This window comes from Engystomops pustulosus, chromosome 8 (genome assembly GCF_040894005.1).
Source record: "Engystomops pustulosus chromosome 8, aEngPut4.maternal, whole genome shotgun sequence".
Lineage (NCBI taxonomy): Eukaryota > Metazoa > Chordata > Amphibia > Anura > Leptodactylidae > Engystomops > Engystomops pustulosus.
Genome location: NC_092418.1, coordinates 1,832,409 through 1,859,786, shown reverse-complemented (window position 1 = coordinate 1,859,786; position 27,378 = coordinate 1,832,409). Strand labels below are relative to the sequence as shown.

Sequence of the window (27,378 nt, the reverse complement as noted above, 5' to 3'; positions counted from 1 at the left end):
ATCACATTCTCCGCACCAGTCACATCCAGAGCTGCAGCTGTAACTCTGCTGTGTCATCACATGCTCCACACCAGTCACATCCAGAGCTGCAGCCTTAACTCTGCTGTGTCATCACATGCTCTGCTCCAGTCACATCCAGAGCTGCAGCCATAACTCTGCTGTGTCATCACATGCTCTGCTCCAGTCACATCCAGAGCTGCAGCCATAACTCTTCTGTGTCATCACATGCTCCGCTCCAGTCACATCCAGAGCTGCAACTGTAACTCTGCTGTCATCACATGCTCCGCACCAGTCACATCCAGAGCTGCAGCCATAACTCTGCTGTGTCATCACATGCTCCGCACCAGTCACATCCAGAGCTGCAGCCATAACTCTGCTGTGTCATCACATGCTCTGCTCCAGTCACATCCAGAGCTGCAGCCATAACTCTGCTGTGTCATCACATGCTCTGCTCCAGTCACATCCAGAGCTGCAGCCATAACTCTTCTTTGTCATCACATGCTCCGCTCCAGTCACATCCAGAGCTGCAGCCATAACTCTTCTGTGTCATCACATGCTCCGCTCCAGTCACATCCACAGCTGCAGCCATAACTCTGCTGTCATCACATGCTCTGCTCCAGTCACATCCAGAGCTGCAGCCATAACTCTGCTGTCATCACATGCTCTGCTCCAGTCACATCCAGAGCTGCAGCCATAACTCTGCTGTCATCACATGCTCTGCTCCAGTCACATCCAGAGCTGTAGCCATAACTCTGCTGTGTCATCACATGCTCCGCTCCAGTCACATCCAGAGCTGCAGCCATAACTCTTCTGTGTCATCACATGCTCCGCTCCAGTCACATCCAGAGCTGCAGCCATAACTCTTCTGTGTCATCACATGCTCCGCACCAGTCACATCCAGAGCTGCAGCCATAACTCTTCTGTGTCATCACATGCTCCGCTCCAGTCACAACTCTGCTGTCATCACATGCTCCGCTCCTGTCACATCCAGAGCTGCAGCCATAACTCTGCTGTCATCACATGCTCCGCTCCTGTCACATCCAGAGCTGCAGCCATAACTCTGCTGTCATCACAGGCTCCGCTACAGTCACATCCAGAGCTGCAGCCATAACTCTTCTGTGTCATCACATGCTCCGCTCCAGTCACATCCAGAGCTGCAGCCATAACTCTGCTGTCATCACATTCTCCGCTCCAGTCACATCCAGAGCTGCAGTCATATTTCTGCCTGTAGATTGCAGTGCATTGTGGGAGATGGAGTCTTTACCCTGGTCGGGTGCAGTGTATTCTGAGCAACCAGCTGTTCTAGTTGTGACTGCAGCTCTAGATGTGAGTAGAGGATAGATTTACTTGCTGCTTTCTGTGGGGGGCCACAGCTCTGTATGTGTCCGGGGGTCTCTGTGTTTTCTTTTTTGGAAGGGGGAACAGAACCTGCCAAGCACAAGGTCTGGACTCCGACCCATTAAGGAGTTAAGCCTGGGGCCCCTCCAGACCGGCTCCTTAAAGGGGATGTCGCTCTTCAGGATTCGGCTGGAGGATTGTGTGACTGCAGTGAATGGAGGTGACATCTGCAGGTGACAGCGACACCATTAACCCTTTCCTGATGCTCCCCCGGGAAGGGGCAGGACCGGCGTTTCCTCAGCTCCGGACCCTCCTCCAAGGGGCACATCGAGGGTTATTTCTTCTTCCACATTAAGTAAGTGGCAGATCAAGGAGAAGAAGAAGAAGAGGAGGACATGCTGCTCCTGCTCATCACTGCCCTGCTCCTGCCAGGTGAGAGCTGAGGGTTCATGGGAATCATTGGGGCAGGCACTACCCCCAGACCCTGGCGGACAGTACGTGGCGGGGGGCTCCATCATCCTCATAGTAACTTCTGCTCTTCTATTAGTTACCTGCCCATAGACACCAGTGGGAAGGAGAAAGGTCCTCAAAGGTCAATAAAGAGGCCCACAGTGTACGAAGAGGGGTCCTAACTGTCCCAGATGTAGGGGAACGGAGGATCAACCTCCCCAATGCTTAATCCAGAGGAGTCTGGAGGAGGAGGAGGACAGAGGAGTCTGGAGAAGTAGGAGGACAGAGGAGTCTGGAGGAGGATGAGGACAGAGGAGTCTGGAGGAGGAGGATAGAGGAGTCTGGAGGAGGAGGAGGAGGACAGAGGAGTCTGGAGGAGGAGGAGGACAGAGGAGTCTGGAGGAGAAGGAGGACAGAGGGGTCTGGAGGAGGAGGAGGACAGAGGGTTCTGGGGGAGGAGGACAGAGGAGTCTGGAGGAGGACAGAGGAGTCTGGGGGAGGAGGAGGACAGAGGAGTCTGGAGGAGGAGGAGGACAGAGGAGTCTGGAGGAGGAGGAGGACAGAGGGTTCTGGGGGAGGAGGACAGAGGAGTCTGGAGGAGGACAGAGGAGTCTGGAGGAGGACAGAGGAGTCTGGAGGAGAAGGAGGACAGAGGGGTCTGGAGGAGGGGGACAGAGGAGTCTGGAGGAGGAGGAGAACAGAGGAGCCTGGAGGAGGACAGAGGGTTCTGGGGGAGGAGGGCAGAGGGTTCTGGGGGAGGAGGGCAGAGGAGTCTGGAAGAGGACAGAGGAGTCTGGAGGGGGACAGAGGAGTCTGGGAGAGGAGGAGGACAGAGGAGTCTGGAGGAGGAAGAGGACAGAGGAGTCTGGAGGAGGAGGACAGAGGAGTCTGGGGGAGGAGAAGAACAGAGGAGTCTGGAGGAGGACAGAGGAGTCTGAAGAAGGAGGATAGAGGAGGCCAGTGGAGGAGGACAGAGGAGTCTGGAGGAGGAGGACAGAGGAGTCTGAAGGAGGAGGATAGAGGAGCCTGGAGGAGGAGGACAGAAGAGTCTGGAGGAGGATAGAGGGGTCTGGAGGAGGAGGACAGAAGAGAATGGTAATATTGGGGGCTGGAGGAGGAGGACAGAGGAGTCTGGGGGAGGAGAAGAACAGAGGAGTCTGGAGGAGGACAGAGGAGTCTGAAGAAGGAGGATAGAGGAGGCCAGTGGAGGAGGACAGAGGAGTCTGGAGGAGGAGGACAGAGGAGTCTGAAGGAGGAGGATAGAGGAGCCTGGAGGAGGAGGACAGAAGAGTCTGGAGGAGGACAGAGGAGTCTGGAGGAGGAGGACAGTGGAGAATGGGGATATTGGGGGCTGGAGGAGGAGGACGGAGGAGAATGGTGATATTGGGGGCTGGAGGAGGACAGAGGAGAATTGGGGGCTGGAGGAGGAGGAGGACGGAGGAGAATCGGGGCTGGAGGAGGAGGAGGACGGAGGAGAATGGTGATATTGGGGGCTGGAGGAGGAGGAGGACGGAGGAGAATGGTGATATTGGGGGCTGGAGGAGGAGGAGGGCGGAGGAGAATGGTGCTATTGGGGGCTGGAGGAGGACAGAGGAGAATTCGGGGCTGGAGGAGGAGGAGGGCGGAGGAGAATGGTGATATTGGGGGCTGTAGGAGGAGGAGGACGGAGGAGAATGGTGATATTGGGGGCTGGAGGAGGAGGACGGAGGAGAATGGTGATATTGGGGGCTGGAGGAGGAGGAGGACGGAGGAGAATGGTGATATTGGGGGCTGGAGGAGGACAGAGGAGAATGGTGATATTGGGGGCTGGAGGAGGAGGAGGACAGAGGAGAATGGTGATATTGGGGGCTGGAGGAGGACAGAGGAGAATGGTGATATTGGGGGCTGGAGGAGGAGGAGGACGGAGGAGAATGGTGATATTGGGGGCTGGAGGAGGAGGAGGACAGAGGAGAATGGTGATATTGGGGGCTGGAGGAGGAGGAGGACGGAGGAGAATGGTGATATTGGGGGCTGGAGGAGGAGGAGGACGGAGGAGAATGGTGATATTGGGGGCTGGAGGAGGACAGAGGAGAATGGTGATATTGGGGGCTGGAGGAGGAGGAGGACAGAGGAGAATGGTGATATTGGGGGCTGGAGGAGGAGGATGACGGAGGAGAATGGTGATATTGGGGGCTGGAGGAGGAGGAGGATGGAGGAGAATGGTGATATTGGGGGCTGGAGGAGGACAGAGGAGAATGGTGATATTGGGGGCTGGAGGAGGAGGAGGACAGAGGAGAATGGTGATATTGGGGGCTGGAGGAGGAGGAGGACGGAGGAGAATGGTGATATTGGGGGCTGGAGGAGGAGGAGGACAGAGGAGAATGGTGATATTGGGGGCTGGAGGAGGAGGAGGACGAAGGAGAATGGTGATATTGGGGGCTGGAGGAGGAGGAGGACAGAGGAGAATGGTGATATTGGGGGCTGGAGGAGGAGGAGGACGGAGGAGAATGGTGATATTGGGGGCTGGAGGAGGAGGAGGACAGAGGAGAATGGTGATATTGGGGGCTGGAGGAGGAGGAGGACGGAGGAGAATGGTGATATTGGGGGCTGGAGGAGGAGGAGGACGGAGGAGAATGGTGATATTGGGGGCTGGAGGAGGAGGAGGACAGAGGAGAATGGTGATATTGGGGGCTGGAGGAGGACAGAGGAGAATGGTGATATTGGGGGCTGGAGGAGGACAGAGGAGAATGGTGATATTGGGGGCTGGAGGAGGACAGAGGAGAATGGTGATATTGGGGGCTGGAGGAGGAGGACGGAGGAGAATGGTGATATTGGGGGCTGGAGGAGGACAGAGGAGAATGGTGATATTGGGGGCTGGAGGAGGACAGAGGAGAATGGTGATATTGGGGGCTGGAGGAGGACAGAGGAGAATGGTCATATTGGGGGCTGGAGGAGGACAGAGGAGAATGGTGATATTGGGCGCTGGGGGAGGAGGAGGACGGAGGAGAATGGTGATATTGGGGGCTGGAGGAGGAGGAGGACAGAGGAGAATGGTGATATTGGGGGCTGGAGGAGGAGGAGGACAGAGGAGAATGGTGATATTGGGGGCTGGAGGAGGAGGAGGACAGAGGAGAATGGTGATATTGGGGGCTGGAGGAGGACGGAGGAGAATGGTGATATTGGGGGCTGGAGGAGGAGGAGGACGGAGGAGAATGGTGATATTGGGGGCTGGAGGAGGACAGAGAAGAATGGTGATATTGGGGGCTGGAGGAGGACAGAGGAGAATGGTGATATTGGGGGCTGGAGGAGGAGGAGGACGGAGGAGAATGGTGATATTGGGGGCTGGAGGAGGACAGAGGAGAATGGTGATATTGGGGGCTGGAGGAGGAGGAGGACAGAGGAGAATGGTGATATTGGGGGCTGGAGGAGGAGGAGGACGGAGGAGAATGGTGATATTGGGGGCTGGAGGAGGAGGAGGACAGAGGAGAATGGTGATATTGGGGGCTGGAGGAGGAGGAGGACGGAGGAGAATGGTGATATTGGGGGCTGGAGGAGGAGGAGGACAGAGGAGAATGGTGATATTGGGGGCTGGAGGAGGAGGAGGACGGAGGAGAATGGTGATATTGGGGGCTGGAGGAGGAGGAGGACAGAGGAGAATGGTGATATTGGGGGCTGGAGGAGGAGGAGGACGGAGGAGAATGGTGATATTGGGGGCTGGAGGAGGAGGAGGACGGAGGAGAATGGTGATATTGGGGGCTGGAGGAGGAGGAGGACAGAGGAGAATGGTGATATTGGGGGCTGGAGGAGGACAGAGGAGAATGGTGATATTGGGGGCTGGAGGAGGACAGAGGAGAATGGTGATATTGGGGGCTGGAGGAGGACAGAGGAGAATGGTGATATTGGGGGCTGGAGGAGGAGGAGGACGGAGGAGAATGGTGATATTGGGGGCTGGAGGAGGACAGAGGAGAATGGTGATATTGGGGGCTGGAGGAGGACAGAGGAGAATGGTGATATTGGGGGCTGGAGGAGGACAGAGGAGAATGGTGATATTGGGGGCTGGGGGAGGAGGAGGACGGAGGAGAATGGTGATATTGGGGGCTGGAGGAGGAGGAGGACAGAGGAGAATGGTGATATTGGGGGCTGGAGGAGGAGGAGGACAGAGGAGAATGGTGATATTGGGGGCTGGAGGAGGAGGAGGACAGAGGAGAATGGTGATATTGGGGGCTGGAGGAGGACAGAGGAGAATGGTGATATTGGGGGCTGGAGGAGGAGGAGGACGGAGGAGAATGGTGATATTGGGGGCTGGAGGAGGACAGAGGAGAATGGTGATATTGGGGGCTGGAGGAGGAGGAGGACAGAGGAGAATGGTGATATTGGGGGCTGGAGGAGGACAGAGGAGAATGGTGATATTGGGGGCTGGAGGAGGAGGAGGACGGAGGAGAATGGTGATATTGGGGGCTGGAGGAGGAGGAGGACGGAGGAGAATGGTGATATTGGGGGCTGGAGGAGGAGGAGGACGGAGGAGAATGGTGATATTGGGGGCTGGAGGAGGAGGAGGACAGAGGAGAATGGTGATATTGGGGGCTGGAGGAGGAGGAGGACGGAGGAGAATGGTGATATTGGGGGCTGGAGGAGGAGGAGGACGGAGGAGAATGGTGATATTGGGGGCTGGAGGAGGACGGAGGAGAATGGTGATATTGGGGGCTGGAGGAGGACGGAGGAGAATGGTGATATTGGGGGCTGGAGGAGGAGGAGGACAGAGGAGAATGGTGATATTGGGGGCTGGAGGAGGACAGAGGAGAATGGTGATATTGGGGGCTGGGGGAGGAGGAGGACGGAGGAGAATGGTGATATTGGGGGCTGGAGGAGGACAGAGGAGAATGGTGATATTGGGGGCTGGAGGAGGAGGAGGACAGAGGAGAATGGTGATATTGGGGGCTGGAGGAGGAGGAGGACGGAGGAGAATGGTGATATTGGGGGCTGGAGGAGGACAGAGGAGAATGGTGATATTGGGGGTTGGAGCAGAGCTCACGTGAGATTATTTTTATCTCATCATTTTATTTCCCAACCCAGAGTCTCGAGGGGCTTTAACGGCCCAGATCTTTATGTCTGGCACAAGTGGCTCCATCTCCATCAACACCATCAGCCAGGTTCTCCAGACCAACCTGAGCGGCACATGTGGCCCGGTCAGCATCTTCATTCATGAGTTCCCTGTGGTGTATGGCGCTTTGAGGGATCCTTGTGATGTTGGATCCATCGGTCGCCCATTGTATAACATCACTATGGATGGAATTGGACAGAGGGCAATTGACAACTGGATCAGATATGACGGACGCTCACTGGCTCTGGAGACCTGTGGCCAGAGGACATGTGTGAACCTCCAGGATGGTCCTCAGCAGATATGGCAAGTCCAGCTACGATCCTTCATCATTGGCCGGGCCTATTTTGTGCAGTCATTGATGCATAACCTGATCTCGGGCTTGGTGGACCTGTCCTTGCTCGCTGGGATCCCAACATCGAATGCCTTCTTGCTGTTCTCCAGCACGTGCCATGTGGATGACGGTCAAGTTGTTGCTAGCATTGAATCTGGAAGCAAGAACAAGTTTGTTAAGAGCCGCGTAGAGTTGAGCAATGTTCCCATGATGCAATTTCTCCTGGTAAAGTACAATGAGCGATTGGCATGTGCAGAAGTTAAGACCATCACCCCAAAAGAGGCCCATGCACCCCTCAGCATGCTTGGAATTCAAGGAAACTTCACATTCAGACAAGAGTCTCCTTTCCACCCCACCCACATGACTCTCAACCTATGGCAGCTTCATGGCCAGGCCGGCCACTATGGGATCCACGCTCTTCCTATCCTTCCACATCGAGAGCCACAACAGAATGTGTGTGGCAGAGAAAATAGCGGTGAGCTCTGGGACCCTTTAGATGCCTCTGCCACCATATCCCCTCAGGGTGCTCATAGCTCCTGGCCGATAGGTAACCTGAGTGGGCGTCACAGCACACTCGAGGGTCATGACAAGTTTCTGGCTGTTCTGGTAGACTGGAACCTGCCAATGTTTGGTAATAACAGTATTGTTGGTCGCTCTGTAGTCATATCCAGGAGAAGTGGTGGAGCGTGGGCCTGCAGTACCATACAACTGGACGGAGAGACCACCAGGGCCACGGCAGTCTTCAAGAGAGGTGCGATTGGCAGGATCATGTTCCACCAGTCCCTGGATGATCCCTATGGTGACCTCTCCATATATGTGGATATGAGACGAGCTTCCAGTAACATCAGCGGGGGTCACAACTGGCACGTTCATAATGCCCCCCTCCGCACAGAGTCAGAAAGATGCGACACTGCTGGGGGGCACTTCAACCCCTACAATGTCCCCACCGATGAGAGCTACAAGGATCATTGTACAAAGCAGGACCCTCTGCGATGTGAGGCTGGAGACTACTCCACCAAACACCGGCCAATCTCCTTCTACCCAGCCAGTCCAACCAGATATGTCTTCATCGATACTTCGTCATCACTCAATGGGCCGGACTCCATCATTGGCCGATCCGTGGTGGTCCATGGAGCTGAAGGCGCCACCACCCGTGTAGCCTGTGCCAACATCCTCCTGCAGCGGAGCACAGTAGGAAGGAGCGGGCCCTGGTGTGGTGCTGGCAATGCTCATGGGGAGCTCCGAGCCTCACAAGCCTCTGAGATGACCCCAACATTGGTTCAGGTCACTTTCCATGGACTGGGGGGTCGGGCCGGAGGCTTCCACATTCATCTTCTTCCAGTGACTGCACCTGACTCTGAGCCGTGCTCCAACGCCCTCGTAAAGGGTCACTTTAACCCCTTCAGTGTAAATGCCTCTACATCTCCAGCCCCAGGGAATGGGACAGACGACCAGTACGAGGTGGGGGACATCAGTGGTCGCCGGGGGATGTTACTTCACCAGGAGAACGTGACAAAGCAATTCACAGACATGAACTTCCCCTTATCAGGAAGACAAAGCGTCCTGGGCCGGTCACTGGTGATCCACTACACCAACGGAACCAGGTGAGCGAGGAAGTAGTACTGTGCACTGCCCAAATATACAGGAGAAGTAGTACTGTGCACTGTATATATACAGGAGAAGTAGTACTGTGCACTGTATATATATACAGGAGAAGTAGTACTGTGCACTGTATATATACAGGAGAAGTAGTACTGTGCACTGTATATATACAGGAGAAGTAGTACTGTGCACTGTATAAATATACAGGAGAAGTAGTACTGTGCACTGTATATATATACAGGAGAAGTAGTACTGTGCACTGTATATATACAGGAGAAGTAGTACTGTGCACTGCCCATATATACAGGAGAAGTAGTACTGTGCACTGTATATATATACAGGAGAAGTAGTACTGTGCACTGTATATATATATACAGGAGAAGTAGTACTGTGCACTGTCCATATATACAGGAGAAGTAGTACTGTGCACTGTATATATATATATACAGGAGAAGTAGTACTGTGCACTGTATATATACAGGAGAAGTAGTACTGTGCACTGTATATACAGGAGAAGTAGTACTGTGCACTGGATATATATACAGGAGAAGTAGTACTGTGCACTGTATATATACAGGAGAAGTAGTACTGTGCACTGTATATATACAGGAGAAGTAGTACTGTGCACTGTATATATACAGGAGAAGTAGTACTGTGCACTGTATATATACAGGAGAAGTAGTACTGTGCACTGTATATATACAGGAGAAGTAGTACTGTGCACTGTATATATATATATACAGGAGAAGTAGTACTGTGCACTGTATATATACAGGAGAAGTAGTACTGTGCACTGTATTTATACAGGAGAAGTAGTACTGTGCACTGTATATATACAGGAGAAGTAGTACTGTGCACTGTCCATATATACAGGAGAAGTAGTACTGTGCACTGTATATATACAGGAGAAGTAGTACTGTGCACTGTATATATATATATACAGGAGAAGTAGTACTGTGCACTGTATATATACAGGAGAAGTAGTACTGTGCACTGTATTTATACAGGAGAAGTAGTACTGTGCACTGTATATATACAGGAGAAGTAGTACTGTGCACTGTATATATACAGGAGAAGTAGTACTGTGCACTGTATATATATACAGGAGAAGTAGTACTGTGCACTGTATATATACAGGAGAAGTAGTACTGTGCACTGTATATATACAGGAGAAGTAGTACTGTGCACTGCCCAAATATACAGGAGAAGTAGTACTGTGCACTGCCCATATATACAGGAGAAGTAGTACTGTGCACTGTATATATATACAGGAGAAGTAGTACTGTGCACTGTATAAATATATACAGGAGAAGTAGTACTGTGCACTGTCCATATATACAGGAGAAGTAGTACTGTGCACTGTATATATATATATACAGGAGAAGTAGTACTGTGCACTGTATATATACAGGAGAAGTAGTACTGTGCACTGTATATATATATATACAGGAGAAGTAGTACTGTGCACTGTATATATACAGGAGAAGTAGTACTGTGCACTGTATTTATACAGGAGAAGTAGTACTGTGCACTGTATATATACAGGAGAAGTAGTACTGTGCACTGTATATATACAGGAGAAGTAGTACTGTGCACTGTATATATACAGGAGAAGTAGTACTGTGCACTGTATATATACAGGAGAAGTAGTACTGTGCACTGTATATATACAGGAGAAGTAGTACTGTGCACTGTATATATACAGGAGAAGTAGTACTGTGCACTGTATATATATACAGGAGAAGTAGTACTGTGCACTGTATATATACAGGAGAAGTAGTACTGTGCACTGTATATATACAGGAGAAGTAGTACTGTGCACTGTATATATACAGGAGAAGTAGTACTGTGCACTGTATATATATACAGGAAAAGTAGTACTGTGCACTGTATATATATACAGGAGAAGTAGTACTGTGCACTGTATATATATATACAGGAGAAGTAGTACTGTGCACTGTATATATACAGGAGAAGTAGTACTGTGCACTGTATATATACAGGAGAAGTAGTACTGTGCACTGTATATATATATACAGGAGAAGTAGTACTGTGCACTCTATATATATACAGGAGAAGTAGTACTGTGCACTGTATATATACAGGAGAAGTAGTACTGTGCACTGTATATATATATATATATATATATATATACAGAAGAAGTAGTACTGTGCACTATATATATATATATATATATATATATATATATATATATATATACAGGAGAAGTAGTACTGTGCACTGCATATATATATATATATATACAGGAGAAGTAGTACTGTGCACTGTATATATACAGGAGAAGTAGTACTGTGCACTGTATATATACAGGAGAAGTAGTACTGTGCACTACATATACAGGAGAAGTAGTACTGTGCACTACATATACAGGAGAAGTAGTACTGTGCACTGTTTATATACAGGAGAAGTAGTACTGTGCACTGTATATATACAGGAGAAGTAGTACTGTGCACTGTATATATATACAGGAGAAGTAGTACTGTGCACTGTATATATATACAGGAGAAGTAGTACTGTGCACTGTATATATATATACAGGAGAAGTAGTACTGTGCACTGTATATATATACAGGAGAAGTAGTACTGTGCACTGTATATATATACAGGAGAAGTAGTACTGTGCACTGTATATATATACAGGAGAAGTAGTACTGTGCACTGTATATATACAGGAGAAGTAGTACTGTGCACTGTATATATACAGGAGAAGTAGTACTGTGCACTGTATATATACAGGAGAAGTAGTACTGTGCACTGTATATATACAGGAGAAGTAGTACTGTGCACTGTATATATACAGGAGAAGTAGTACTGTGCACTGTATATATATACAGGAGAAGTAGTACTGTGCACTGTATATATACAGGAGAAGTAGTACTGTGCACTGTATATATACAGGAGAAGTAGTACTGTGCACTGTATATATACAGGAGAAGTAGTACTGTGCACTGTATATATATACAGGAAAAGTAGTACTGTGCACTGTATATATATACAGGAGAAGTAGTACTGTGCACTGTATATATATATACAGGAGAAGTAGTACTGTGCACTGTATATATACAGGAGAAGTAGTACTGTGCACTGTATATATACAGGAGAAGTAGTACTGTGCACTGTATATATATACAGGAGAAGTAGTACTGTGCACTGTATATATACAGGAGAAGTAGTACTGTGCACTGTATATATACAGGAGAAGTAGTACTGTGCACTGTATATATATACAGGAGAAGTAGTACTGTGCACTGTATATATACAGGAGAAGTAGTACTGTGCACTGTATATATACAGGAGAAGTAGTACTGTGCACTGTATATATATACAGGAGAAGTAGTACTGTGCACTGTATATATATACAGGAGAAGTAGTACTGTGCACTGTATATATATACAGGAGAAGTAGTACTGTGCACTGTATATATACAGGAGAAGTAGTACTGTGCACTGTATATATACAGGAGAAGTAGTACTGTGCACTGTATATATATACAGGAGAAGTAGTACTGTGCACTGTATATATACAGGAGAAGTAGTACTGTGCACTGTATATATACAGGAGAAGTAGTACTGTGCACTGTATATATACAGGAGAAGTAGTACTGTGCACTGTATATATACAGGAGAAGTAGTACTGTGCACTGTATATATACAGGAGAAGTAGTAGTGTGCACTGTATATATATACAGGAGAAGTAGTACTGTGCACTGTATATATATACAGGAGAAGTAGTACTGTGCACTGTATATATACAGGAGAAGTAGTACTGTGCACTGTATATATATACAGGAGAAGTAGTACTGTGCACTGTATATATATACAGGAGAAGTAGTACTGTGCACTGTATATATATACAGGAGAAGTAGTACTGTGCACTGTATATATATACAGGAGAAGTAGTACTGTGCACTGTATATATACAGGAGAAGTAGTACTGTGCACTGTATATATATACAGGAGAAGTAGTACTGTGCACTGTATATATACAGGAGAAGTAGTACTGTGCACTGTATATATATACAGGAGAAGTAGTACTGTGCACTGTATATATATACAGGAGAAGTAGTACTGTGCACTGTATATATATACAGGAGAAGTAGTACTGTGCACTGTGTATATACAGGAGAAGTAGTACTGTGCACTGTATATATACAGGAGAAGTAGTACTGTGCACTGTATATATACAGGAGAAGTAGTACTGTGCACTGTATATATATACAGGAAAAGTAGTACTGTGCACTGTATATATATACAGGAGAAGTAGTACTGTGCACTGTATATATATATACAGGAGAAGTAGTACTGTGCACTGTATATATACAGGAGAAGTAGTACTGTGCACTGTATATATACAGGAGAAGTAGTACTGTGCACTGTATATATATATACAGGAGAAGTAGTACTGTGCACTGTATATATACAGGAGAAGTAGTACTGTGCACTGTATATATATATATATATATATATATATATATATATATATATATACAGGAGAAGTAGTACTGTGCACTATGTATATATATATATATATATATATATATATATATATATATATATATATACAGGAGAAGTAGTACTGTGCACTATGTATATATATATATATATATATATATATATACAGGAGAAGTAGTACTGTGCACTGTATATATACATGAGAAGTAGTACTGTGCACTGTATATATACAGGAGAAGTAGTACTGTGCACTACATATACAGGAGAAGTAGTACTGTGCACTACATATACAGGAGAAGTAGTACTGTGCACTGTTTATATACAGGAGAAGTAGTACTGTGCACTGTATATATACAGGAGAAGTAGTACTGTGCACTGTATATATATACAGGAGAAGTAGTACTGTGCACTGTATATATATACAGGAGAAGTAGTACTGTGCACTGTATATATATACAGGAGAAGTAGTACTGTGCACTGTATATATACAGGAGAAGTAGTACTGTGCACTGTATATATACAGGAGAAGTAGTACTGTGCACTGTATATATACAGGAGAAGTAGTACTGTGCACTGTATATATACAGGAGAAGTAGTACTGTGCACTGTATATATATACAGGAGAAGGTAGTTAGGCCATAGGTTTTCTGTTCTGACCCTTGTGCATCTATTTTTCCCAGAATGCAATGTGCCAGCTTCCTACAGGACTTGCCCTCAGATGGGGAATGGGTTCGGGCAACCGCTGAGATTTCGGGGAACATCAGTGGGAGAATCTCCCTGGTGAGAAGGGGAATGATTGGAGATTTGTGGGTGGGTTGATGTGGGGGTCCTGCTATGGGGACGTGGAGCAGGATATAGTACATGAGGACATGAGCTGAGTCTAAATGGAGCTGGTGATGGGTGATGTCTCCCTGAGCAGGTGCTGCACCCAGGTGACCCCATCAGGATCATCAAGTTGTTCTGACAATGAGGTGATGCCTCCTCTATAAAAGCCTAAAATGAGGGGGAGTCACCCGCACACAGGGAGCCGGTGTCTCAGCTTATATGGAACAGATTTATAATAGTCTCTCATTCCCCTCCAGTAGTGAAATATAGACAGAAGACACCAAAATATTAGACAAAACCAAAACCCACCTGCACTACGTGAACTACACACCTATACACATACATGCTACACACCTATATGTGACCCTCCTCTAGTCTCTGTGCCCCCCTAGTCTCTGTGCCCCCTCTCTAGTCTATGTAATCCCTCTTTAGTCTCTGTGCCTCTCCTCTATTCTCTGTGCCACTCCTCTATTCTCTGTGCCGCTCCAATAGTCTCTGTGCCCCTCCTCTAGTCTCTGTACCTCTCCTCTAGTCTCTGTGCCCCTCCCCTAGTCTCTGTGCCCCTCCTCTAGTCTCTGTGCCCCTCCTCTAGTCTCTGTGCCCCTCCTCTATTCTTTGTGCTCCCCCTCTATTCTCTGTGCTCCCCCTCTATTCTCTGTGCCCCTCCATTATTCTCTGTGCTCCTCCTGTATTCTCTGTGCTCCTCCTGTATTCTCTGTGCCCCTCCTCTATTCACTGTGCTACTTCTCTATTCTCTGTGCCCCTCCACTATTCTCTGTCCCCCACCTCTATTCTCTGTGCTCCTCCTCTAGTCTCTGTGACCCTCCACTGATCTCTGTGCCTCTACTCTAGTCTCTGTGCCCCTCCTCTATTCTCTGTGCCCCTCCTCTATTCTCTGTGCCCCTCCTCCAGTCTCTGTGCCCCTCCTTTAGTCTCTGTGCCCCTCCTCTAGTCTCTGTGCCCCTCCTCTAGTCTCTGTGCCCCTCCTCTAGTCTCTGTGCCCCTCCTCTATTTTCTATGCCCCTCCTCTAGTCTCTGTGCCCCTCCTCTAGTCTCTGTGCCCCTCCTCTAGTCTCTGTACCTCTCCTCTAGTCTCTGTACCTCCCCTCTAGTCTCTGTGCCCCTCCTCTAGTCTCTGTGCCCCTCCTCTAGTCTCTGTGCCCCTCCTCTAGTCTCTGTGCCCCTCCTCTAGTCTCTGTGCCCCTCCTCTAGTCTCTGTGCCCGTCCTCTAGTCTCTGTGCCCGTCCTCTAGTCTCTGTGCCCGTCCTCTAGTCTCTGTGCCTCTCCTCTAGTCTCTGTGCCCCTCTTCTAGTCTCTGTGCCCCTCCTCTAGTCTCTAAGCCCCTCCTCTAGTCTCTGTGCCCCTCCTCTATTCTCTGTGCTCCCCCTCTATTCTCTGTGCCCCTCCACTATCCTCTGTGCCCCTCCTCGAGTCTCTGTGCCCCTCCTCGAGTCTTTGTGCCCCTCCTCGAGTCTCTGTGCCCCTCCGCGAGTCTCTGTGCCCTCCTCGAGTCTCTGTGCCCCTCCTCGAGACTCTGTGCCCCTCCTCGAGTCTCTGTGCCCCTCCTTGAGTCTCTGTGCCCCTCCTCGAGTCTCTGTGCCCCTCCTCGAGTCTCTGTGCCCCTCCTCGAGTCTCTGTGCCCCTCCTCGAGTCTCTGTGCCCCTCTTCGAGTCTCTGTGCCCCTCTTCGAGTCTCTGTGCCCCTCCTTGAGTCTCTGTGCCCCTCCTTGAGTCTCTGTGCCCCTCTTTGAGTCTCTGTGCCCCTCCTTGAGTCTCTGTGCCCCTCCTTGAGTCTCTGTGCCCCTCCTTGAGTCTCTGTGCCCCTCCTCTACTCTATGTGCCTCTCCTCTAGTCTCTGTACCCCTCCTCTAGTCTCTGTACCTCTCCTATAGTCTCTGTGACCCTCCTCTATTCTCGGTGCCTCTCCTATAGTCTCTCTGCCCGTCCTCTAGTCTCTGTGGCCCTCTTCTAGTCTCTCTGCTCTCTTCTATTCTCTGTGCCTCTCCTCTATTCTCTGTGCCTCTCCCCTATTCTCTGTGCCTTTCCCCTATTCTCTGTGCCCCTCCTCGAGTCTCTGTGCCCCTCTTCTAGTCTCTGTGCCCCTCTTCTAGTCTCTGTGCCCATCTTCTAGTCTCTGTGCCCCTCTTTTAGTCTCTGTGCCCCTCTTCTAGTCTCTGTGCCCCTCTTCTAGTCTCTGTGCCCCTCCTCTAGTCTCTGTGCCCCTCCTCTAGTCTCTTTGCCCCTCCTCTAGTCTCTATGCCCCTCCTCTAGTCTCTGTGCCCCTCCTCTAGTCTCTGTGCTTTTCCTCTATTCTATGTGCCCCTCCTCTATTCACTGTGCTCCTTCTCTATTCTCTGTGCCCCTCTTCTATTCTCTGTACCCCTCCTATAGTTTCTGTGCTCCTCCTCTAATCTCTATGACCCTCCTCTATTCTCTGTGCCCCTCCACTAGTCTCTATTCCCCCTTTAGTCTCTGTGACCCTCCTCTATTCTCTGTGCCCCTCCACTATTCTCTGTGCTCCTCCTCTATTCTCTGTACCTCTCCTCTAGTCTCCGTACCCCTCCTCTATTCTCTGTGCCTCTCCTCTATACTCTGTGCACCTCCTCTAGTCTCTGTACCCCTCCTCTAGTCTCTGTACCCCTCTTCTAGTCTCTTTGCTTTTCCTCTATTCTCTGTGACCCTCCTCTATTCTCTGTGCCTCTCCTCTAGTCTCTGTGCCTCTCCTCTAGTCTCTGTGACCCTCCTCTATTCTCTTTGCCCCTCCTCTAGTCTCTTTGCCCCTCCTCTAGTCTCTTTGCCCCTCCTCTAGTCTCTGTGGCCCTCCTCTATTCTCTGTGGCCCTCCTCTAGTCTCTGTGCCACTCCTTTCGTCTCTGTGCCCCTCCTCTATTCTCTGTGCCACTCCTTTCGTCTCTGTGCCCCTGCTCTATTCTCTGTGCTCCTCCTCTATTCTCTGTGCCCCTCATCTATTCTCTGTGCCCCTCCTCTATTCTCTGTGCCCCTCCTCTATTCTCTGTGCCCCTCCTCTATTCTCTGTGCCCCTCCTCTAGTCTCTGTGCCCCTCCTCTAGTCTCTGTGCCCCTCCTCTAGTCTCTGTACCCCTCCTCTAGTCTCTGTGCCCCTCCTCTAGTCTCTGTACCCCTCCTCTAGTCTCTGTGCCTCTCCTATAGTCTTTGTGCCCCTCCTCTAGTCTCTGTGCCCCTCCTCTAGTCTCTGTGCCCCTCCACTAGTCTCTGTGCCCCTCCTCCATTTTCTATGCCCCTCCTCTATTCTCTGTGCCCCTCCTCTAGTCTGTGGCCCTCCTCTAGTCTGTGGCCCTCCTCTAGTCTTTGTGCGGCTCCTCTAGTCTCTGTGCCACTCCTCTAGGCTCTGTGCCCCTCCTCTATTCTATGTTCCTCTCCTACAGTCTCTGTACCCCTCCTCTAGTCTCTGTACCTATCATATCGTCTCTATGACCCTCCTCTATTTTCTTTTCCCCTCCTCTATTCTCTGTGCCTGTCCTCTATTCTCTGTGCTCCTCCTCTAGTCTCTGTCCCCCCCCTCTAGTCTCTGTGCCCCTCCTCTAGTCTCTGTACCCCTCCTCTAGTCTCTGTACCCCTCCTCTAGTCTCTGTGGCCCTTCTCTATTCTCTGTGCCTCTCCTATATTCTTTTTGCCTCTCCTCTAGTCTCTGTGGCCCTCCTCTAGTCTCTGTGGCCCTCCTCTAGTCTCTGTGGCCCTCTTCTAGTCTCTGTGGCCCTCCTCTAGTCTCTGTGGCCCTCCTCTAGTCTCTGTCGCCCTCCTCTAGTCTCTGTGCCTGTCCTCTAGTCTCTGTGCCTGTCCTCTAGTCTCTGTGCCTGTCCTCTAGTCTCTTTGCCTGTCCTCTAGTCTCTGTGCCTGTCCTCTAGTCTCTGTGCCTGTCCTCTAGTCTCTGTGCCTGTCTTCTAGTCTCTGTGCCTGTCCTCTAGTCTCTGTGGCCCTCCTCTAGTCTCTGTGGCCCTCCTCTAGTCTCTGTGGCCCTCCTCTAGTCTCTGTACCTCTCCTCTAGTCTCTGTGACCCTCCTCTATTCTCTGTTCCTCTTCTCTATTATCTGTTCCTCTCCTATAGTCTCTGTACTCCTCCTCTACTCTCTGTTCCCCTCCTCTATTCTCTGTGCTCCTCCTCTAGTCTCTGTGCACCTTCTCTAGTCTCTGTGACCCCTCCTCTAGTCTGTGTACCTCTCCTCTAGTCTCTGTGACCCCTCTATATTCTCTGTGCCTCTCCTATAGTCTTTGTGCCTCTCCTCTAGTCTCTGTGGCCCTCCTCTAGTCTCTGTGGCCCTCCTCGAGTCTCTGTGCCCATCCTCTAGTCTCTGTGCCCATCCTCTAGTCTCTGTGCCTATCCTCTAGTCTCTGTGCCTATCCTCTAGTCTCTGTGCCCATCCTCTAGTCTCTGTGCCCATCCTCTAGTCTCTGTGCCCATCCTCTAGTCTCTGTGCCCATCCTCTAGTCTCTGTGCCCCTCCTCTAGTCTCTGTGCCTCTCCTCTAGTCTCTGTGCCTCTCCTCTAGTCTCTGTGCCTCTCCTCTAGTCTCTGTGCCCCTCCTCTAGTCTCTGTGCCCCTCCTCTAGTCTCTGTGCCTCTCCTCTAGTCTCTGTGCCTCTCCTCTAGTCTCTGTGCCTCTCCTCTAGTCTCTGTACCTCTCCTCGAGTCTCTGTACCTTAGAGAGGAAGCAGCTCACAGGGGACTGGAAGCAGGCGTGTCAGCTGGCAGGAGACCTCCATCAACGGGCCTATCCCCCACCTGGGCCCAGCCGCATCCCCTGTGACCGCGATCAGTACACCTCTGGTCATGGGAATGGAGGAGGCCATACAACTATTTATAGATCACTCCGCGGTCTCTGTGTGTCCTTCACATTGTCTAATGTCTGTATTGTGTTGTCATAGAGTCAGATCGTCTATGCAGATGGGGGATCTGGGGATACGTCTATCTTGGTGGATCTGCGATCATCTTTATTAACCCCAGGAAAGGTAACGTCTGTGGCAATCTATGATCCCATATAACAGGATTACCAAGAACATAACTGTATGATTGGAACTGCCCCATATAACTGTATGACCAGGGACATGGAGGTTCCGTATAACTGTATGACCAGGGACATGGAGGTTCCGTATAACTGTATGACCAGGGACATGGAGGTCCCGTATGACTGTATGGCCAGGGACATGGAGGTCCCGTATGACTGTACGACCAGGGACATGGAGGCCCCATATGACTGTAGGACCAGGGACATGGAGGCCCCATATGACTGTAGGACCAGGGACATGGAGGCCCCATATGACTGTAGGACCAGGGACATGGAGGCCCCATATAACTGTAGGACCAGGGACATGGAGGCCCCATATAACTGTAGGACCAGGGACATGGAGGCCCCGTATAACTGTAGGACCAGGGACATGGAGGTCCCATATGACTGTATGACCAGGGACATGGAGGTCCCATATGACTGTATAACCAGGGACATGGAGGTCCCATATAACTGTCCACATTGTTTTCAGACTATCGATTGGTTCATACATACACGGGAGCGAGCAGGAGAACCCTACAATCCGTATGATATCCCCAGTCAGGTGAGATGCTCTGCAGAGCTGAGGTCCAGGTATGAAATACTTATTATAAACAATATGGCTGCCTGCTCCTACAAGAAATGTCCCACTACTCCCCAAGACCCCTGTCCGGTGGCCGTGTGACCCTATTATTACCTAAGTTACCCCTCAGGGGCTCGGGAATGTGTTTTTATGAAATCTGCCCCAGTCCTGACTCCACGTGGAGTCCTGGGCTTCACATATGGACCACTAGTGGCCACCATTAGCCATACCTTGTATTCTCTTCTCTAGGCTGAAATCCAGTGCACGAGGGGGTCCCTGCTGCTCTGTAGAGTCGGGGACCTGAAGGGGAAGCATGGACCTGTGGCTCCAGGAGACAAGGTCCTGGTGACAGATCCCAGCATGCCTCTGGCTGGAGACTTCACAGGTATCTGTATAATGTAGGGACCTTCAAATGATGCTCATAGGTCTGACAAAAATACAGGAACCAGAACCAAAGGACCTCCACAAGTCCAAAATACATAATGGAGTAAACATATTTCTATAAGGATAGTCTGATCTCCTTACAGACAGTCACTGTATAGTCTCATTTCCTTACAGACAGTCACTGTATAGTCTCATCTCCTTACAGACAGTCACTGGACAGTCTCATCTCCTTACAGACAGTCACTGGACAGTCTCATCTCCTTACAGACAGTCACTGTATAGTCTCATCTCCTTACAGACAGTCACTGGACAGTCTCATCTCCTTACAGACAGTCACTGGACAGTCTCATCTCCTTACAGACAGTCACTGGACAGTCTCATCTCCTTACAGACAGTCACTGGACAGTCTCATCTCCTTACAGACAGTCACTGGACAGTCTCATCTCCTTACAGACAGTCACTGGACAGTCTCATCTCCTTACAGACAGTCACTGGACAGTCTCATCTCCTTACAGACAGTCACTGGACAGTCTCATCTCCTTACAGACAGTCACTGGACAGTCTCATCTCCTTACAGACAGTCTCTGGACAGTCTCATCTCCTTACAGACAGTCACTGGATAGTCTCATCTCCTTACAGACAGTCACTGGATAGTCTCATCTCCTTATAGTCACTGGATGGTCTCATCTCCTTATAGTCACTGGATGGTCTCATCTCCTTATATTCACTGGATGGTCTCATCTCTTTATAGTCACTGGATGGTCTCATCTCCTTATAGTCACTGGGTAGTCTCATCTCCTTACAGACAATCACTGGATGGTCTCATCTCCTTATAGTCACTGGATAGTCTCATCTCCTTAGTCACTGGATAGTCTCATCTCCTTATAGTCACTGGATAGTCTCATCTCCTTATAGTCACTGGATAGTCTCATCTCCTTAGTCACTGGATAGTCTCATCTCCTTATAGTCACTGGATAGTCTCATCTCCTTATAGTCACTGGATAGTCTCATCTCCTTACAGACAGTCACTGGATAGTCTCATCTCCTTACAGACAGTCACTGGATAGTCTCATCTCCTTACAGACAGTCACTGGATAGTCTCATCTCCTTACAGACAGTCACTGGATAGTCTCATCTCCTTACAGACAGTCACTGGATAGACAGCTAAATGTTCAATCCCTAAGACAGCAAAGCATCCCAGAAACACCATGGGGCTCATTTAATAAGGGTCACAGATCGCACTTTCATCGGACTTTGCGCTGTTTTCGGGTTTTGCACGGCTGTGACTGGTATTTAACATGTGTCTGCACTGGGATTGTGTCACAGACGAACGGAATGTGGCGCAGCTGCATTGCTTCTATGCTGCCCCTCCACCAGATGTCCAGACCTTGAGGTAGAAGAATGGCCCTGAGCCCGATGCCCCTCCACCAGATGTCCAGACCTTGAGGTAGAAGAATGGCCCTGAGCCCCAATGCCCCTCCACTAGAGGACCAGACCTTGAGGGAGAAGAATGGCCCTGAGCCCCGATGCCCCTCCACTAGATGTCCAGACATTGAGGGAGAAGAATGGCCGTGAGCCATGATGCCCCTCCACAAGAGGACCAGACCTTGAGGGAGAAGAATGGCCCTGAGCCATGATGCCCCTTCATTAGATGTCCAGACATTGAGAGAGAAGAATGGCCGTGAGCCATGATGCCCCTCCACTAGAGGACCAGACGTTGAGGGAGAAGAATGGCCCTGAGCCTTGATGTCCCTTCAGTAGATCTCCAGACCTTGAGGGAGAAGAATGGTCCTGAGCCCCGATGCCCCTTCACTAGATGACCATAGCTTGAGGGAGAAGAATAGTCCTGAGCCCCGATGCCCCTTCACTAGATGACCATAGCTTGAGGGAGAAGAATGGTCCTGAGCCCCGATGCCCCTTCACTAGATGACCATAGCTTGAGGGAGAAGAATGGTCCTGAGCCCCGATGCCCCTTCACTAGATGTCCAGACCTTGAGGTAGAAGAATGGCCCTGAGCCCCGATGCCCCTCCACTAGAGGACCAGTCCTTGAGGTAGAAGAATGGCCCTGAGCCCCGATGCCCCTCCACTAGAGGACCAGACCTTGAGGTAGAAGAATGGCCCTGAGCCCCGATGCCCCTCCACTAGAGGACCAGACCTTGAGGTAGAAGAATGGCCCTGAGCCCCGATGCCCCTCCACTAGATGTCCAGACCTTGAGGTAGAAGAATAGCCCTGAGCCCCGATGCCCCTCCACTAGAGGACCAGACCTTGAGGTAGAAGAATGGCCCTGAGCCCCGATGCCCCTCCACTAGATGTCCAGACCTTGAGGTAGAAGAATAGCCCTGAGCCCCGATGCCCCTCCACTAGAGGACCAGACCTTGAGGGAGAAGAATGGCCCTGAGCCCCGATGCCCCTCCACTAGATGTCCAGACCTTGAGGGAGAAGAATGGCCCTGAGCCATGATGCCCCTCCACTAGAGGACCAGACCTTGAGGGAGAAGAATGGCCCTGAGCCTTGATTCCCCTTCACTAGATCTCCAGACCTTGAGAGAGAAGAATGGTCCTGAGCCCCGATGCCCCTTCACTAGATGACCAGACCTTGAGGGAGAAGAATGGTCCTGAGTCCTGATGCCCCTTCACTAGATGACCAGACCTTGAGGGAGAAGAATGGTCCTGAGTCCTGATGCCCCTTCACTAGATGACCAGACCTTGAGGGAGAAGAATGGTCCTGAGTCCCGATGCCCCTTCACTAGATGACCAGACCTTGAGGGAGAAGAATGGTCCTGAGTCCCGATGCCCCTTCACTAGATGACCAGACCTTGAGGGAGAAGAATGGTCCTGAGTCCCGATGCCCCTTCACTAGATGACCAGACCTTGAGGGAGAAGAATGGTCGTGAGTCCCGATGCCCCTTCACTAGATGTCCAGACCTTGAGGTAGAAGAATGGCCCTGAGCCCCGATGCCCCTCCACTAGATGTCCAGACCTTGAGGTAGAAGAATGGCCCTGAGCCCCGATGCCCCTCCACTAGAGGACCAGACCTTGAGGTAGAAGAATGGCCCTGAGCACCGATGCCCCTCCACTAGATGTCCAGACCTTGAGGTAGAAGAATGGCCCTGAGCCCCGATGCCCCTCCACTAGAGGACCAGACCTTGAGGGAGAAGAATGGCCCTGATCCATGATGACCCTTCATTAGATGTCCAGACATTGAGGCAGCAGTCCATGAAGTTTTTGGATTGTGCCTTATCTTACCTGAGAGGAGCAGCAGGGCTCAACTTCTCCATCTCTTTGTTTAGCAGTTGAGGTTCAGTGGTATTTATCTCCTCAGATGTGATGATGATTCTTTCTCTGTCACCAGTTATCGGCCAGAGACTGACGGTCAGATCAGACACTGAAGAGCTGTCATCTCTCATCCTTCCCGATGTCCCCATCACTTCACTGTATTTCCAGAGGACATCATTTAACAGGTACTGTCACAGTGATTTTGGTTAAATCCATGACCACCTCCTGAGCCTGGACAACCTAAGACCCCTGTCTGACTTTTTTTCAGGTCCGCCCTGCGAGAGGCGCTGTCACTTGTCCTGAACATCTCCTCCTGGAGAGTGACCTTGTTACCTAATGACCCTGATGACCAGACAGCCCAGTGTCAGCACGTGGCCTTCTTCATCATAGGTAATGTGAGCGTGGCACAGACACTGACTACCTAGAATCTCTGCTTAAATACTCTCTGCTGCTGGGAGAGCACATTCCTGAAATACTCTGTGCTGTGTTTCTGGCTGGTCTGGGATGGTGACACCAGTCAGAGCCTTACAATGTGGATTAGTCAGCGGGTCTGGCCGTGCATCCAGGGCGGTGCCGTCTTCTGACATTCAAGTCATCGGCACATAAAGGTAATCCGGGGCTCGTCACCGCAGCTGAGACTCACAGCTGACAATTCCTGGATAGCTGATGGGGAGACGGTGACGGGCAGACCAGGACCCTAGGTTCCAGGTCCTGTCGCCCTTCTCTTTAGGTCCGGGCCCCGTCGCCCTTCTCTCTAGGTCCAGGTCCCGTCGCCCTTCTCTTTAGGTCCGGGCCCCGTCGCCCTTCTCTCTAGGTCCGGGCCCCGTCGTCCTTCTCTTTAGGTCCGGGCCCCGTCGCCCTTCTCTCTAGGTCCGGGTCCCGTCGCCCTTCTCTTTAGGTCCGGGCCCCGTCGCCCTTCTCTCTAGGTCCGGGCCCCGTCGCCCTTCTCTCTAGGTCCGGGCCCCGTCGCCCTTCTCTCTAGGTCCGGGCCCCGTCGCCCTTCTCTCTAGGTCCGGGCCCCGTCGCCCTTGTCTCTAGGTCCGGGCCCCGTCGCCCTTCTCTCTAGGTCCGGGCCCCGTCGCCCTTGTCTCTAGGTCCGGGCCCCGTCGCCGACCTTTTCTCTAGATCTGCGCCCCGTCGACCTTTTCTCTAGATCTGAGAATTGTCGTCCTTCTCTCTAGGTTCTGCTGGCCTGAATATCTGTAGCCATTCAGATTTTTCTATAGTCTCTGTGCTGTAGGTCCTTCTCTCTTCTCTATAGTCTCTGTGCTGTAGGTCCTTCTGTCTTCTCTATAGTCTCTGTGCTGTAGGTCCTTCTGGCTTCTCTATAGTCTCTGTGCTGTAGGTCCTTCTGGCTTCTCTATAGTCTCTGTGCTGTAGGTCCTTCTGGTTTCTCTATAGTCTCTGGGATGCAGGTCCTTCTGTCTTCTCTATAGTCTCTGTGCTGTAGGTCCTTCTGGCTTCTCTATAGTCTCTGTGCTGTAGGTCCTTCTGGCTTCTCTATAGTCTGTGTTCTAGGTCCTTCTGTCGTCTCTATAGTCTCTGTGCTGTAGGTCCTTCTGGCTTCTCTATAGTCTGTGTTCTAGGTCCTTCTGTCGTCTCTATAGTCTCTGTGCTGTAGGTCCTTCTGTCGTCTCTATAGTCTCTGTACTGTAGGTCCTTCTGGCTTCTCTCTAGTATCTGTGCTGTAGGTCCTTCTGTCTTCTCTATAGTCTCTGTGCTGTAGGTCCTTCTGGCTTCTCTATAGTCTCTGTGCTGTAGATCCTTCTGGCTTCTCTATAGTCTCTGTGCTGTAGGTCCTTCTGGCTTCTCTATAGTCTCTGGGATGTAGGTCCTTCTGGTTTCTCTATAGTCTCTGTGCTGTAGATCCTTCTGTCTTCTCTATAGTCTCTGTGTTCTAGGTCCTTCTGTCTTCTCTATAGTCTCTGTGCCGTAGGTCCTTCTGGCTTCTCTATAGTCTCTGTGCCGTAGGTCCTTCTGGCTTCTCTATAGTCTCTGTGCTGTAGGTCCTTCTGTCTTCTCTATATTCTCTGTGCTGTAGGTCCTTCTGTATTCTCTATAGTCTCTGTGCTGTAGGTCCTTCTGGCTTCTCTATAGTCTCTGTGCTGTAGGTCCTTCTGTCTTCTCTATAGTCTCTGGGATGCAGGTCCTTCTGGCTTCTCTATAGTCTCTGTGCTCTAGGTCCTTCTCGCACCGCTGTGCTGTAGGTCCTTCAGGCATATATGCTAGGATTTACACCCGGCTGCTCGTGACGACATTATGACCAGTCCTATGGGTGCCTGATTCTTCTCTTTTATTTGTGGGCTGGTTCCTGAAGTTGCTTGTGGAAAACTCATGATTCTGTGTCTCGCTGAAGATCACCTTTCAGTAACGCATGGAGACCAAAACCACCCTGAGTACAAGCCAAGGAACGGCATCAGCTCCGGGGCCGCCATCATTATTATGTATATCGCGCTTTCTATCAGCTCTGAGCCCCCACCATTATTATGTATATTGTCCTCTCTATCAGCTCCGGGGCCCCCACCATTATGTATATCACCCTCTCTATCAGCTCCGGGGCCCTCACCATTATTATGTATATCGCCCTCTCTATCAGCTCCGAGGCCCCCACCATTATTATGTATTTTGCCCTCTCTATCAGCTCCGGGGCCCCCACCATTATTATGTATATCGCCCTCTCTATCAGCTCCGGGCCCCCACCATTATTATGTATATTGCCCTCTCTATCAGCTCCGGGGCCCCCACCATTATTATGTATATCGCCCTCTCTATCAGCTCTGAGCCCCCACCAATATAATGTTGTGAATAAATTCTGTGTTCCTCCAGGTTACAACGATACTGGAGCCCTGTCCTTGCTGCAGACCGGGGGGTCATTAGGGGTCCCCTGCCTCACTCCTCCAGGTAATGAAGCCACAGCTGCTGTGCCTAACATGATCATGATGTTGGGGAGATGGGGATAAAAATTTGGGTGGGAAGGAGGAAGATGAGAGGATGAAGGGTAAGAAGGAGAAGGATGGGGGAGATAAAGGTAAGGAGAAGAGGATGAGAAAAAGGAGGAAAGTCATGAACCAGAAAAAAGAGGAAAAGGTGGAGGGCAAAAAGGAAATGAACAATGAAGGAGGAGGGTGAGAATCCTGGAGATCCTGGAGGAGGGTGAGGATCCTGGAGATCCTGGAGAAGGGTGAGAATCCTGGAGCTCAGGAGAATGGAGGAGGGTGAGAATCCTGGAGATCCTGGAGGAGGGTGAGAATCCTGGAGATCCTGGAGGAGGGTGAGAATCCTGGAGATCCTGGAGGAGGGTGAGAATCCTGGAGATCAGGAGAATGGAGGAGGATGAGAATCCTGGAGCTCAGGAGAATGGAGGAGGGTGAGAATCCTGGAGCTCAGGAGAATGGAGGAGGGTGAGAATCCTGGAGCTCAGGAGAATGGAGGAGGGTGAGAATCCTGGAGCTCAGGAGAATGGAGGAGGGTGAGAATCCTGGAGGAGGGTGAGAATCCTGGAGGAGGGTGAGAATCCTGGAGACAAGGAGAATGGAGGAGGGTGAGAATCCTGGAGCTCAGGAGAATGGAGGAGGGTGAGAATCCTGGAGCTCAGGAGAATGGAGGAGGGTGAGAATCCTGGAGCTCAGGAGAATGGAGGAGGGTGAGAATCCTGGAGCTCAGGAGAATGGAGGAGGGTGAGAATCCTGGAGCTCAGGAGAATGGAGGAGGGTGAGAATCCTGGAGGAGGGTGAGAATCCTGGAGACAAGGAGAATGGAGGAGGGTGAGAATCCTGGAGATCCTGGAGGAGGGTGAGAATCCTGGAGATCCTGGAGGAGGGTGAGAATCCTGGAGCTCAGGAGAATGGAGGAGGGTGAGAATCCTGGAGATCCTGGAGGAGGGTGAGAATCCTGGAGCTCAGGACAACTGAGGAGGGTGAGAATCCTGGAGACAAGGAGAATGGAGGAGGGTGAGAATCTTGGAGCTCAGGAGAATGGAGGAGGGTGAGAATCCTGGAGGAGGATGAGAATCCTGGA

The 27,378-nt window shown here is 50.6% G+C and overlaps 1 protein-coding gene across 1 annotated transcript in view; it reads left to right on the top strand.

Moving 5' to 3' along the window:
* The first annotated feature begins 1,707 nt into the window (after positions 1-1,707).
* The window catches only part of LOC140076240 (uncharacterized), a 36,051-nt gene continuing 10,380 nt past the window's right edge, over positions 1,708-27,378 (top strand). Inside the window, exons 1-9 of the mRNA XM_072122761.1 lie at positions 1,708-1,770; positions 6,841-8,803; positions 13,954-14,053; positions 18,999-19,082; positions 19,611-19,682; positions 19,950-20,085; positions 23,438-23,546; positions 23,630-23,751; positions 26,188-26,262. Of these exons, the coding sequence (XP_071978862.1) occupies positions 1,734-1,770; positions 6,841-8,803; positions 13,954-14,053; positions 18,999-19,082; positions 19,611-19,682; positions 19,950-20,085; positions 23,438-23,546; positions 23,630-23,751; positions 26,188-26,262 (2,698 nt within the window). The 5' untranslated portion in view covers positions 1,708-1,733. The remainder of the gene's footprint in view (positions 1,771-6,840; positions 8,804-13,953; positions 14,054-18,998; positions 19,083-19,610; positions 19,683-19,949; positions 20,086-23,437; positions 23,547-23,629; positions 23,752-26,187; positions 26,263-27,378) is intronic.